The 14,740-nt window shown below is 27.5% G+C and overlaps 1 protein-coding gene across 4 annotated transcripts in view; it reads right to left on the bottom strand.

Moving 5' to 3' along the window:
- Window positions 1-14,740, bottom strand: part of LOC107449378 (HEAT repeat-containing protein 6) — a 140,013-nt gene that overhangs the window by 30,282 nt on the left and 94,991 nt on the right. For all 4 annotated transcript variants that reach the window (XM_087156225.1, XM_087156222.1, XM_087156224.1 and 1 more), the window contains 6 exons: window positions 9,546-9,627; window positions 7,914-7,979; window positions 7,191-7,325; window positions 2,624-2,746; window positions 2,225-2,352; window positions 1,999-2,144 (listed from right to left, as the gene is read on the bottom strand). In XM_087156225.1, coding sequence (XP_087012351.1) covers window positions 1,999-2,144; window positions 2,225-2,352; window positions 2,624-2,746; window positions 7,191-7,325; window positions 7,914-7,979; window positions 9,546-9,627 — 680 coding nt within the window. The remainder of the gene's footprint in view (window positions 1-1,998; window positions 2,145-2,224; window positions 2,353-2,623; window positions 2,747-7,190; window positions 7,326-7,913; window positions 7,980-9,545; window positions 9,628-14,740) is intronic.

Raw genomic sequence — 14,740 nt, 5'->3', positions numbered from 1 at the left:
AATGTGTTAATTTGTTTGTATTTTTGAAGAAAATTAATCAAGTTTAACTTTTTCTTATCGGAGAAATAAATATTGGCAATTTTTCTAAATAATTTCTGTGATGTTTAACATTTTTTTTTCTCTTCAAATTTCAGGAAAAAAATGGCAAAACCAAAATGTAAAAAAAGAAAGCAATCAAATGTTCAAATGCAAAAGAGAAGGGAACAAGAAAAAACGTAGTATGAGACAAGCTAGACAGAAATTAAAAGAAAACCAACCCTAGATTGTTTGAAGAAAGAAAAAAAAAAAAAGAGCAAGAAACTTTGAAATCTGTATCAGAAAAAGATTTTACAGAAAAATTGTGATTAAATGTACAGTACAGAATCCGTTATCTGTAAATCAGAAAACCGGAACGAAATTCGATAAATTTTCCTGCCATTTTTTGAAATTATTATTTTTTTTTCCTGATAAGATTTTAGGATTTTTCTTTCTTTTTGGAAAGATGTTTACCTTACTATCATTTTGGAAATAATCATTAGTGTATTACTTCGTTTTTTCTTCTTTTTAAGATAATTTCCAAATAGTATTTTTTTAGTGGGTTTAACAATAAAAAAAACGGCTTTTTGTAGCGATTCAGAAAACCGGAAAAATCAGTTATCCGGAATAGCGATGGTCCCGATCGTTCCAGATAATCGGTTCCCTACTGTACTTAAATTTCTAGAAATTGATAGAGCAAGCCGTTTGTGCCCAGGGAAAAAAGAAACAATAACAAGAAGAAAAGAGAAAAAACAAAAACGTTATTTGGATGATAGTAAGTTTAACTTGCATAAAATGTTCATAAAAGAGTACCCTCAATACTCAACTTTCATGTGGAGTCTGAATTTTTATTTCAATAGTCTTTACATTTTAATTTATTAATATTCAGTAAGAGTTACTTATAAAATTGTACACCTAGGTTAAAAATTGATGTTTCCTTTCATAGCAACATGATTAATCGGAAGTAGTTGTATCTCTAATAATGAAATATTTTATTATTTACTTATTAATGTTAAACTCATATCAGTTGTACCCAATAATTAATGAATTAGTCTTCATTGACATTTTATATTTTATAACATAAAATGTCTCCTCCGTTGACTATTACATCTCCTCCGTGGACAAGGCAGAATTTAAAATATTTTAAATCTAGTAAAAAATAAAATAGAAAACTTGACCATTATTATAAGGACATATAGCAAAAATAAATAAAGGAATTTATGTAGTTTTTATAACTTTTTTAATTACTTTAATTTAATAAATTTTTTTAGTCTATTTATACCTTTTCAGTGAGAATGACCCATATAAGCTGCGGCCTATCTACCGGAAATTACTGTAGTATTAAAAAAAAAAGAGTTAGTCGTTACATTGATTGTTAAGAAAAGAATAAAATATTTTATATTCGCTTTTATAAAATATGATAAAAATTAAATAATTGGTTAATTTAATAAAAATGTAATTAAAAATGTTTAAATTAAAGAAATTTTAAAAGCTGAGAAATATGTAATGCCTACTGGGGCATCACAATATAATAAATTAATTTCAACAAAAAAATGCTTATAAAACAAAAATATACAGCAATTTCCAGGAGATGAGATATACTTTAATGCTAATATTTTCAGATGTCTGATTTATGTGCATGAACATGTTTACTTTACTTATTATTATCCAGGCAAGTGAACACCTGAATAAAAAAAAGTGTTTAAAGTGATGTTACAAAAAAGATTATTAAAGTTTTAAAATGGCTAGCTTTTTTCATTATTATTTTTAGATAATTAAAAAAAGTCAAAATATTAACTAGTTTTTGATTGATGAATAATAGTATGATGTGTTTTTATAGGGGATAATTAATTTTGACTCATAACAAAACGATATTTCAAATATAAACTTTAAGAGATTTCCTCTACATTTTCAAACAATTTCAGTATTTGAATCAGAAATATTATACACTAAACTGTCACATCCATCCATTGATTTTCTTACTTAAATATTGGCGAGGTATGAAAAGCAAAAAGTTTCCCAATGCTCTGACAGCATTCGCTTTTACTCTGTCACAATCTTTTGAGTATTCAATGCATCCCATACAGATTGAATAAAATAACTCGGCTGACATTTCATTGGCAAAATCTCTGAAAAGATTTTCAAAATCTCATGAATAAGATTTTCAATGAAGAGAAACAATGTAATTGGACTAAAGAAAAATTGTTACCTCCTCTTCAAAAGTAAACCATCACTGAGATTGCCCAGGGCCCAGGATGCTTTAAATCTCACATTTACATTTGTATCATTCACTGTTTTGACAAGAATTCTACTCAAATCATCGTAAAAGGATGCATCCTAAAAATATATAAATAAATATAAAATTAAGGGGTTAACATATTTTTTTCTTCTTAAAATAATTTCCCCAATCATAAAATGTTCATCTTTACAGAACAAAATAAAAGGAAGATCAATTGTAAAATAGTTTCAAACCGAAACTTTAACACGAATGGAAAATTAATAAGTATCTTTTGAACTAATAAGTTTTAACATACGAAAATGTGATTTCATATAAACATTAAAAAGGAAATTTAAATTTATGAATTAACTGTTTTTAAATAATGCATACCTCAATCAAAGATGGAAACAAACAAAATATTCCCAAACATCGGATGGCAGAACCTCTAGTATTTGCATTAGAATCAGAGGTTAAACCTAAGAGGATACTAACATAGAGAATCTGCAGTCTAGACTAAAAGAAAATACAAAACAATTTATTTTTTATACAACTAATAGATAAACAAAACTAACTTCGTAACAAAATATTTTACATGGAAACTAAATTTTGAACAATATAAATCAGACAGTTACTGAGAAATTAAAATTTAAAAGACCTGTATTTTTAATTTCTCAAGAGCTTTTCAAGCATTTTGAATCCTTTTATTTTGTCATTTCAAATTAGGTAGGTTACCCATTACCTAATCAAAAATTTCATTCACTTCAAAAATATATAAATAGGAAATAACAGTCGACATGCTTCAAATTCTCAATTTTTGCCGCAATCAGGTAATATCTTACTGCTTCAGTTTTCTGGGATTATTTATTTAATCCTTTGCTTCTTTTTTTTAGGCATGAATAGTTTCAGACAAATAGGAAAATAAACAAACTTTCAACCACCTATTCCATTGGGACTAAATTTTTATGATTGCACCCCACATTTTGAGGGTCTATATTTGCTGAAAAAAGAGGAGTTTATTCAGAAAAAGTGTGTCTGATCTTGCAACTTTAACTGCCATAAATGTTAATTATATTCAAACCATTAAGATTTTATTTTAGCATGATCAAAACAAGTTGTTTTTATTTTACATACTTTAGTAATTTGCTTCTTTTATGATTATTGTTAAGATGACACAGACCAATAGCCACTGTTCCAAAACTTTTCTCTTATAAAAATTTTCAAGACATTACATATTCAAAAAATGTTTTATACATAAACCAATATAATAACCTGGTAGAGCTATCTGAATGATCAAACCTGTGTAACTGAACCTATTATATTTGAAACAATGAATTGCCAAATTTAATAAACATTTTTTCTAACATTCTAATGTACAGTTTTAATTTATTAAAAACATTTTATTATAACTTATTATTACCACTAGTCTTCACACTGTTAGAATTTTTCTTTTAACAAATTTTCAAATTTGTAATTATATTCAATAATTTAATTCACATTTCAGATATTTTCATTGAAATAAAGTGCTAAGTGAATAAAAGGTAATACAATTTGAAAAAAATAAACTTTCTTTTGTTAATACATTGAATAAATTAAGAATAGGACATGCATTTATAAAACATTGCATTAGTATTTCCCATATAGAACTTATCATTTCAAAATTAAAATAAAAAATCAACAATAAATAAATGTGCTTTCTTGATTACCATTCACAATGTTTATTATAGCGGTTCTTTTTCATTTTCTTTTCAACAAAAACCATGATTCAGCAAAACAACAAAAACCATACAACAAATCTCCAACAAAAGCCGTAATTAACGTATTTGTATTTCTAAAGCAATTTAATTAAATATTCTCAGTGGTAGACGGATCATGAGTTCAGAATCCCCTAGCCAACAGGCTAACCATGGGAGGTTTTTCTCTCCATGTAAATCAAAGGTGAGTTAGTTCCACCACGAAGGCAAATTTCTCCCAATACTTGGTCCAGGGGTTTCATTGTCTTTTGGATTGGGTTCAAAATTACAAGGCTACAGAGTTGAACAAAATAGTAGTCGTGATCTGGATACAAATAGAAAAGTTACGTATCCGGATTAGGTGGGACTTGTTAGATTTTTCCGTATAATAGATCTTCATGGCAAACAAAGCCTAAAACGATCTGAATCTAAGAAGCAAAAAATAAATAAACATTATATTTTGGGCAATAATGTTTTAGTATTAGAATTATATCTAATCAATCAAAATCAAAATATTAGAAAAAAAATAATTATTGGTTAAAATATAGAAAAGAAAAAAATTTGACAGTTATGAAAATATTAATTGCTCTCTCCGTCATTTTGAACTAGAACGATTCAAGTAAGAAGGGGAAATTCTCGTCATTCATTAAGGTACCCACCTTGGAGGTGGAGGAGAAAAATTAATATCCTCCTTATTTGTCATTCAAGTTGAGGGCGGGGAAGTGAGAAATTCTTATTTTCTTTCTGACCATTGGCTATCAATCAAGCATAAAGGAGCAGCATGCCGATTGGGCTCTCTTTATTTTTTCTTGCATGACTGAAAGTGACTCCCTGTCTATGTTAACGTTTGCAGCGTATACCCTTTTTCACAGTATTTCTTCTTTCCCTAACACTCTAGTAAAAAGATTCTAGGAAATACCTCTTTTACTAGCCAGCTGCATAGAAAAGAAGGGGGAGAGGGGACTCAGTTGTGCTCTTTCGAAAACAAATCTCCCTCTTTTCCTGCATTCCAGAGGAGAAGCGTCCCCTTCCAGAAAAGGGACGTTACACCGCAGTCATAAACCCAAAAATTGGGTCGGCTGTTCAACAACGTTTATAAATAATATTTGATTCAATAATTTTTTTAGTTATGAGAGTGAGAAGCAATCTTGGTAATAACTTCTGAAGAGGGGACGGTGGGGATCTTATCTTGACATAATGTTATAGTATGATACTTCCATAAAATGAACATTCAATTTGGTATTGTTTACACAGTCTTTTCATAGAATATTTTTATGTATTTAAAAATTTAGATAAGCTTCCTCAAAAAACCTTTATTTAACTTTACGCAATGTTTGCCTATAAAACTGTATTTATCTATTCATTGTTGTTCATTTTGAATTTTTCATTTTTAGGAATTTTTGAATCGGTATTTTTGATGAAGAAGCTGGCTTCTTTGCATTGGGAAATAGGAACACTATGCTTTTCACTGGCCAAGATTTGTTGAAGGACATGTAAGAATTTAAAAATAGATAACTTAAACAATAATTATGCATTCTTCTTTTTCTTCAGCGAAAAAGTCAAATAAAGTTGTAATACTTAATAGTTTTATTGGTGTTAAAATTTTGCCAAATAATGAAAAAGAACGTCACAGCCCATCTCAATGCCCCTGAGTTCATAATCTCTAACTTATTTTTAAGGATGAGGAAAAAACATTAGACTGTCATCACATTGGTGTATTATTTTAAATGATTATTTACCCATATACTATTCTGTGAAATAAAAGTAAATAAAGATAAAATAGGAAAAATAAGATTAAAATACAGTCGTACTTAACTTTTAGATAAAGGGGTAAAATCCCTTTCCCTTTTTGCTTGCATTTCACACAGGAATCCATGCCAGAAATTTCTAAAGCATGGAACTATGATGTTACAGACTGTACTTTTCGTAAAAGTTTTGCTAAAGCTGGATTCTTAGTCAGAGAGGAGAATTTGGAAAGTGTGGAGGATGATAATCGTTTAGAATAACTTAAAAAAATGTGGGTACAAATAAGAAAGAACCACGAAATTAATGATGTACTGTGTAATGATTTTCTTTTTATTGATTCTGAAGCTGCAACCACAGAAATATTAACTGAATCGGATATTTTGGACACTGTGGAAAATTAAAACAATACAGCAATAAATTGCAAAAGGAGACAAAGAAGATGAAGTCAGAAATCACCAAATGAAATGCTAAAATCATTTGAAATGATAGTAGATAATTTACAAGATAAAAGCTTATCAATTGCTATTTTAATTATGTCTTGTGTTTATGAATTTAAAACTTGTTTTGTGTTGTTAAAGTATTTCGAATGGTGATTTTCTATTTAACGAATTTTTCATATAAAGAACTTTTTATTGGGATTTAGCGACTTTGTTAAATAGAGGTCTGACCCTATGTTTTTAAATGAACTATTATTTTATGAAAACAATTTTACAAAAATTTTTTTAATGATGTTATTTCACTGCAGCTGAACTGATAAGATAGGAACAATTACTTTGTAGGTGTTATTCTAAATTGAGGAAAATCACAATCAAAATCGAAACAAACTTTAAAAGTTGATAAAATCTTTTAATTAAATAACACAAAAAGCAACATTGTCACTAAATAATTGAAACATTTTGACAGAATTAAAATAATTTGAACTAAATTTGACTAAATTCACTTCTATTTTTTATTCTATTGAGATTTTATTTTTAAAAATTCTTTCTTTCCCTCAGTTTTTTTTTCATTGCTCTTAGTTAAAATTTTGCGACAAAAAAAAATTATATCTAAAGATTTATCTGCTTTAAAAATACTTATTTTCAATTAAGATTATAAATTTGACTAATTTAGGGTCAAAAGAAAATTACATAAAGAAAAAAAAAGATTTGGTTTAGGTTTACTGTTCAATAAAAAGGCATGATAGCTTCAGACTATATTATTTCATTGAAAATTGATAATATTAAAAATGATTCTTGCTTACAATACATTCTTTTTCTAATTTTCAATTATTTTTTCTATGAAATATTCAAGCAACTTTGATAGAATACCTATGACTGTTGTCAACTATCAGTAGTTAAATATAATTATTGAAAAAGGTTTGGAAACTCAAGGATTCATAGAACTAACGAATAATGTCAATATTTTATCATCACCCTATAATGATTGTATCCACATTCCAATAAGGTCTTAAAAATCTTTTTGCAAAAATATTTCATACTCACATCTAACAAAGCAAAATCCTTGGCAGGCAGGGTAGAAAGGCAATCACAAACAGATGCTTGTAAATGTTTCTGCTCTTCATTGGTCAAACATGTTATCAAAGGTTTTGTCACTGCATTTAAAAAAATTTCGGAAGACTGAAAATAAAGAAGTCATATTAAACCAAATGTTTATTAAATCTGGCTTATATTAGTTGGCTGAAATCATGTATAGTTTGTCTACAGTAATAACTCCCCCCGCCACAAAGTCTGAGGCTGTCTATTACTATGGAAACCAGAATAGCGCATTTCAGGGAGGGTGGCTTCTTTTTACTCTAGGGATAGCACAGAAGACCGAAGAAAAAATTACCTTTCTCTTGCAGACACCTGTCTTAAGCAATGACTCCATACCCCTACTTGAAATAGTTATATCTTGTTACCATAGTCATCAAACGAATGGCTAGGGGAGTTCTTACTTTAGACAAACTACATCTTGACAACAAATAAAAAGTCTAAAACATATGGAGTAAAAAACATTTCTCCATACTTTAAATGAACCAAAAGGAAAAATAAATCAAATTAAACAAAAAAAATTTTAGCTTTAAGGTGAAATTAACGTTAGATTTTAAAAAGTGTTCTTGAAAAATGACCTGTAACAATATAACTAAAATAAAAATAAGAGATAAATAATTTTTAAAGTTTCACTGCATTGTATAAAAAGAAGTAAATTTGAAAATAGATACTTACTAACAAGCTTATACTTTCTTCTAAATTAGATACATCATTAGTGCAGCGACCAATAACATCAACAAGCTATAAAGCAAACAAAAAATATCATTTTACAATGTTTTATATTGCAACGAATATTTATATATTTTTTTATTACCGTATTTTTCGGCGAAAGAGCCGCGGCACTATAAAAAAAAAAAAATTTCTTCCTACATGCGGCGCTTCTGACGAAATATTTTTAATAGCAAAAACATTTATCAAGAAAAGTTGTTTAAGATGAAATAATTGGCTGAGAGAAAGACTATTAAAAAAATTAATAACGAAGTCGACGAAATATTCGCCTGTATCGCGATCTGCTGCCAATTCTTAGTAAACTTTCGGCAGCAGCCTGCAAGAAAATAAATAAAGGAAATAATAATTTTAAAAAAACATCGCATAAGGAGAAAATTTAAAAGGTATGCATCTTGTATCCAACCCCAGCTTAAAGAAAAATCGCAAGCTAGAAATCTGCTTAGCGCCTTAGCAATTGTATTTGGAGCGAAGACAAAAGGAAGTAATAGGATCCCAAATCCAACACTCACGGGACTGACGAAATGCCAAACTTCGGAAATTCCAATTTGGAGCCCAAATATTACTATAATTCAACTACACTGTTAATTTCAGAAAAACCAATAAATTTAGTTAAGTTTTGATCGTAGACTATGATGGGATGAATTTAAAACTGGCCCATCTTAAGAAATTTTATTAATTAAAATAATAATCTGTATAATATAATCAAGAAGAAATAATCTGATACCTCTGAAGAAGAAATAATAGTTTCTTCTTCGGAGCAAGATCATAGTTCTAGTTTTTTTTTTTTTTTAGACCTTGCTAGAAAAAAAAAAGCTAACAAGGAACTATAAAAAAAAGTAACAATTAATGCTAAGGAACAATGAATAACAACAAAAAATAAGCTAAAAACTAATAACGATAAAAACAAGCTAACAACTAATAACAAAAAAACAAGCTAACTATTAGCAAAAAAAAAAATTAACAGTTAATAACTAATAAAAACGTGGCAAAATAAAAAAAATTAATGAATCGAATAAAAAACCGCAAAATGGATAGAATTCATTTTTTAGTCCACATGGTAGTTTCAATGTCAACTGGGTGTGACCAATTTATGGTCAAACAGAGGAGGGAAGTGTGGGGACAAACCAGTAAAGCACTTGTACAGCTGTCAAGATTGATTGATCAGTTTCTTCAAACTTGCATTTCTTTATTTTGTTCATTGCAAAGGCAGGCGTTTTTACTTCTAACTTTATTTTAAACTGCTTTAGAAACAGATGTTTCCTTTGACACAAATTTATTATCTTTTTTCAAGCTTTTTTTTTATTTTTAAAAGATAAAATAAAGTTACTTACTTGAACAGAATAAAATTCCAAATAAAAAGAGAATATGACTGAAATGTATAAAAAAATTAAATTCTATATTATACAGATTTTCTAAATGGTAATTTAAAGGTCTCTTCAATAAGGATGCTGATATGAGCGGCTTAGCGCCACTGCGGCGCTTACTATCAATTCTTTTTCAAAAATTTCAATTTTATCGACATGCGGCGCCTTCACCGAAAAATATGGTATTACATTCAAAAAACTTAAAATATATTACTTTGATTCCATAATATTGAAGGCTTGGTTGAGAATCATTCAAGCAAAAAAATATAACATCTTTAATAAAAGGTAAAAATGACCTAAAAAGAAAAATTGCAATATTTTAGGAACTAGTAAATTAAAAAACCTTGTTACCTGAAGCAACTTTTTTTTTCTTTTGAAATTGCAATTTTTTATAAAGTTGCTTCAGTTTTAACTACTTCATTTGACATTTTTCTCAGTTTTTTAGTTTTAAATACTGACTATTTATCCATTAATGTAGAAAAATGTATTTTCTTCATTGAGATCTTTATTTTATAAGCTCATGCTTCAGTTAATGCTAAAAATACCAAAAAAGAGAGAGATAGAGAGAGGGAGAGAAGATGCTGCCATTAATAAATTTTACTATTTATATTGAAATTTTTAAAAATAAAAACTTAATACAAGAGGGATAGTAACTGTTTCCTATTTTGAACCGTTAAAAGTCTTGTGAAAGAGCAAAATTACTTCGCTATAATTTCTTCCTATTGAGTCAAACAATTTGTATATCTGAAATTACTTTTGTAAATGAATTTTTTTTTCATATTAGTTTAAAATTCCAGGTAATCATTCACAATTTGTTATGATTAAAAAATTGGCAAAATGATATTAGATTAAACTACAATTGTATATTTTGTTAATAAAATATTCCTTGTTTTTGTCGAAAATATGGACTTCAGCGATGTATCTTCCTAAGTATAGATGTAAAATAGCCAGATTTTTTTAACTTGGGGTAAATACCCAAAATTTCTAAATGCTTGGGTATTTATCAATTTTATTGAAAATTCAATAATTAGAATTTTCTTTATACAAAATCATATGTATTTCAGACACAATTAAATTTTGCTTACATTGTCAATACTTACTTAATTCATCATTTACTGTGAAGAAAAATTCATTCAATTGAAAATGTTAATTAAAATCTTTATTTTTTTAATTTCCTTTATTTGAGAGCAGTTATGGTTTATTCCTCTTTAAAGTCACATTTCTAATCATAATTCTCAGCATTTTTGGTTTTTAAAAGTATCATCTAAACAAGGAAAATTTTGTGAAAAAATTATTCAAGTTTTATGTAATTTATTTTTAAAAGTTTATCATAGGAAACTTTTCTTGCATATAAATAGTACATTATTTCTTATTTGATCCAAATTTTATTGTTATGTAATGATGTCTTTCCGAATAACAATTATGTGTTATTTTGAGTTTTAATTTCATTAATAATGAATTGAGAAAGATAGCATAATATTTGAATTATTTTCAAAGGGGTATAAAATATATGATAGCTAGGCAGTATCTTTGTATGCTAAGTTTAAATGAGTTTAGGAAGCTTCTTTCTCTATGGGACATATACGTTTTTCCCATTTAAAATTGCAAGTTTAATTTATTGAGCAAGCAAGGATTTATATAGTTTATTTCTTACGTTAAACAATAAAACAAATAAAATACATATTTAATTTTATCATTCTATTTCTAATTCTTAAAAGAATGAAACAAAAGAGTATTTAATTAATATTTTTTCTTAGTTACATATATATCATTGATTGTTTTCAGTTGAAAGAAATATTTTTCCGTAAACTTCAGCCTGATTAGGACATATAAAGTAAAAATGCATATAACAAAGTCATGAAAATAAATAATTATTGAAATACATTTTATTTTAATTAAATATTACTCTTAATTGGTATAAGTATAAAATAATACTTGATAACTTTCATAAAGTTTATCTTCCTTAACTGTATTATGTAAATAAATAGATAAATAAAATTTTATTTATTAAACTAAAATATAAATAATTGAGATATATAGCTGTTTTTCTTCTTATACTTAAATAAATTTTTGTATTGACAAAACTTATTTTCAAAAACTTATGAAATGTTTCATATTACAAACTTAATACATATCATAATATTTAAATTTAATAAAAAACTCGGAACAATATTAGAATGGCACAACAATTGAAAATATAACTGAATTATATGTTTTTTTATACAGAAGAGAAAACAATACATAATACTTTAAAAGATGAGACTACCTTTTGTTTAAATATCAAGTATTTTTAAGATGAAACATTGTTAGCTCATAGTTTTAAAAAAAATTTAATAAATTAAATGGAATAATTCATTATTTCTTTTGACTAAAAGGAAATTTTGAAATTTTAAAGATGACAGATTTTTAAAAATTAAACTATTTTTATAAAATAGAATCCATACAGAAAAAAAACTATTTAAATAAAACATCGAAATTTTTTGAACTAATTAAATTTTCTTAAAAGATACTAGTTTGGTTTAAACGAAATATTTTTATGAATAATTTTTCTTTTATGTTTAGATAGGAAATTTATTGTTCTAGTTTTCAGCTCATATTCAATTTGCAAACTCAATATGAATGAAAAAAAAAACAGTTTAAAGCTTAGTTTCAACAAATTTTACAAATTTTAAACGTATTCTCTGTGCTTATTTAGAATATCCTCCATTTAATTCAATTTATCCCAATGCATTGGAAAAAATGCGCAACCTTGAACTTAAATGAATAATATAATTTCTACCCCATGGCAGAATCATGGCGATATAGCGACATTGACGCAGAATGCTACCAAATTCTTGCAGAAAGATTTTTCCTTTGGGAGTTAAAAATTTTTGCTTTTCTTTCCTGCAGAAATTGTTAAAAGAATTTATCTTTTCTACAGAATTATATTCAACTAAGCCTGTCTTGCACATCGGAGTTGAAAAAAACTGCTTGTGATTTTTCTATTCTCATTTGAGAATAATGAAAAATAAAGGATAATGAAGTAAAAAATTTGGCATTCTTTTCTGTAGAAATTTTCTTTCTATGCTTTCATGCAGTTATTGCTACTGATTTCCACATAGATTTTAAAATCCCATACTTTAATACGATATTATTTATTACAACTGAATCCCGAAATGAAAACACGCATTTAGTAACCCCTCTTTAAACAGTACAATTCACATGATTTGGTCGTTGATCTTTTTTTCCGATACGTACCGCTGCAGATTTAATTATTTTTAAAAATTTTTTTAATGTGATGAATTACAAAATGCGAAAAGGAATTAAATATACAAAATGCAAACAGGAAATAATTAGTGTGTTATCTTCCTACAAAATGCGAGAATATCGCCTTAATATTAAAATTAAAAAAATATTACATATTAAATTAAAAAAATTACTTTATTTGATCAGATTTTTCATTTATTTATTGAAATTAACGCTTCTGTTACTTTAAACTAGGTGCATGCATATTTGTTATTTTTGAGTATCTTGCAGAAAGTTACTTGTATTAGAGAGGTATGTCGCAGAAAGCCTGGAAGAATTCAGTCTCAGGAATTCCTACTTTACTATTTTACACAATGCAAGCTTTTTTATATTACTTTTTTAATGCAACAATGTAGCTTTTCCACTAGTTATTTAGAGTTTTATGAAATGTTTTCTTCTGGAACTGAAATATGCTTAATTTAAAGTTTATTTTTTGAAAATTAAAGATAGTTAGATTATTTTTAGAACTATAAGCAAGACAAATCATGTTTAAAAAGAACAAAAAAATTTATAAAGTCCTGATTTTGGTTATATACACAAAGCAGGGACACTACCCACTGGGTGGGTATTTACCCAATCCATAATATAGTACTGCTATGTAGTTGTTGTCGTCAGCCATTTAAGGCAAGGGGAGTGATTATTCTTGTTTTCCAGCATCTCCATCTATGGCCAAGAATTTTACTCCTGCCACACCCATTTATAGGGCGGACTCATTCATTCAATCATGGATCGCAATTTGGACCTAAACCAGAGAATGATTAAGCTCTTATTCAGTACCCCCAGAGGTATAATTTGTTATGGAAACCTGGAGGACTTTGTGACCAGACTGATTTAGCATGCACTAGTCACCATTTACTACAGAGGGAGTTTTCGACCGGCAGGTTTCTAACTAACGTTCTCCCGAACAAGAGTCCAGCGCCCTACCAAACAGGATATCCCGGCCTATAATTGCAATAAAGTACACTTATTTAAGCAATTAAAAAAGACTTCTGTCAAGAACTAAACCACTATCTTATTCTAATTAATTTCAATTCAACCAATAGATGCATCATCAAATGTGTCAAAATTTGACAAAAATGTATCTATTCAAAAGTAATATAAAAAGAGCTTCATTTTCTTGAAAAAGAAAATCTTAACACTTATTTGAAGATACTTAAATGAAGATGATGATTTAGAGTAACAAATTTTCAATGCTCACAAAAATATTTATTCAGAGAAGCTCAAAATTTGATTTTGGGATTAAGGTTATAGTGGAAAAAAACATTCTCTAGCACTGATGCCTTTCTACAAGATAAAATAAGACAAGATTTACATAAGACAAGAGACAATAAGACAAGATTCTACAAGATTTTAATAATAACAAATATATATGTTACTAATTTAAAGTAACGGAAGTGCAGTGTTTAAAAAAAGAAAAAAAATTCTATATAATTTTTAATTGAGTACGCATAATATATTGTTTCTATTTTAATATGAACGATATTCTTGCATATTGTTGGGAGAAAAATGCACTATTTATTTCCTTTTTCGCATTTTGTTAATCATTATCACATTAACGAAAAAAAATCTTGAAATCTGTAGCACGAAATAAAGATCGATGATGGGGTTACTCAAATGTAAAAACCATGAGGAAATCAACAGCTATAACTGCTAAAAATGGACATAATGATTTGCATAAATTGAGCGCATTAAAAAAAGTGATTTTTTAAATGGGGGATTAGAAATTTAAGTATAAAATAATATTAACTGATAAATAAGTGGAATTTTAAAAACCCTGAGGAAATTGATAGCACTAACAATTAAACCCTGAATAGTTGGTGTTAATGATATTAAGCAATAGATGTAGCTATAGGACAGCTGTTCTTTTCCCTCAGTTCGCTTTAAAATGTTGTTTCAAAAAGTAGTGCGGTTGTAGTGTTTATATTTTGTGTATGTTCTTGTTCGTCATTAAAATGTGTAGTTCGTAATTTTGAGTTTTTAGTATCAGTTATTTAGTACTCATTTGTTGGTGTTAGTTAGCGAGATATTAGCAAGCAATGAAGTTTTTGGTTGTCAGATCGATGCTTCAATGTCGAGTTCCAGAACGAGGTTGATGCTAAGTTCTTGATACTAATGACGATAGTT

This window comes from Parasteatoda tepidariorum, chromosome 12 (genome assembly GCF_982258835.1).
Source record: "Parasteatoda tepidariorum strain Cologne lab strain chromosome 12, Ptep-v5.0, whole genome shotgun sequence".
NCBI classification, from domain to species: domain Eukaryota; kingdom Metazoa; phylum Arthropoda; class Arachnida; order Araneae; family Theridiidae; genus Parasteatoda; species Parasteatoda tepidariorum.
This window is presented reverse-complemented; position numbering and strand designations above follow the sequence as displayed.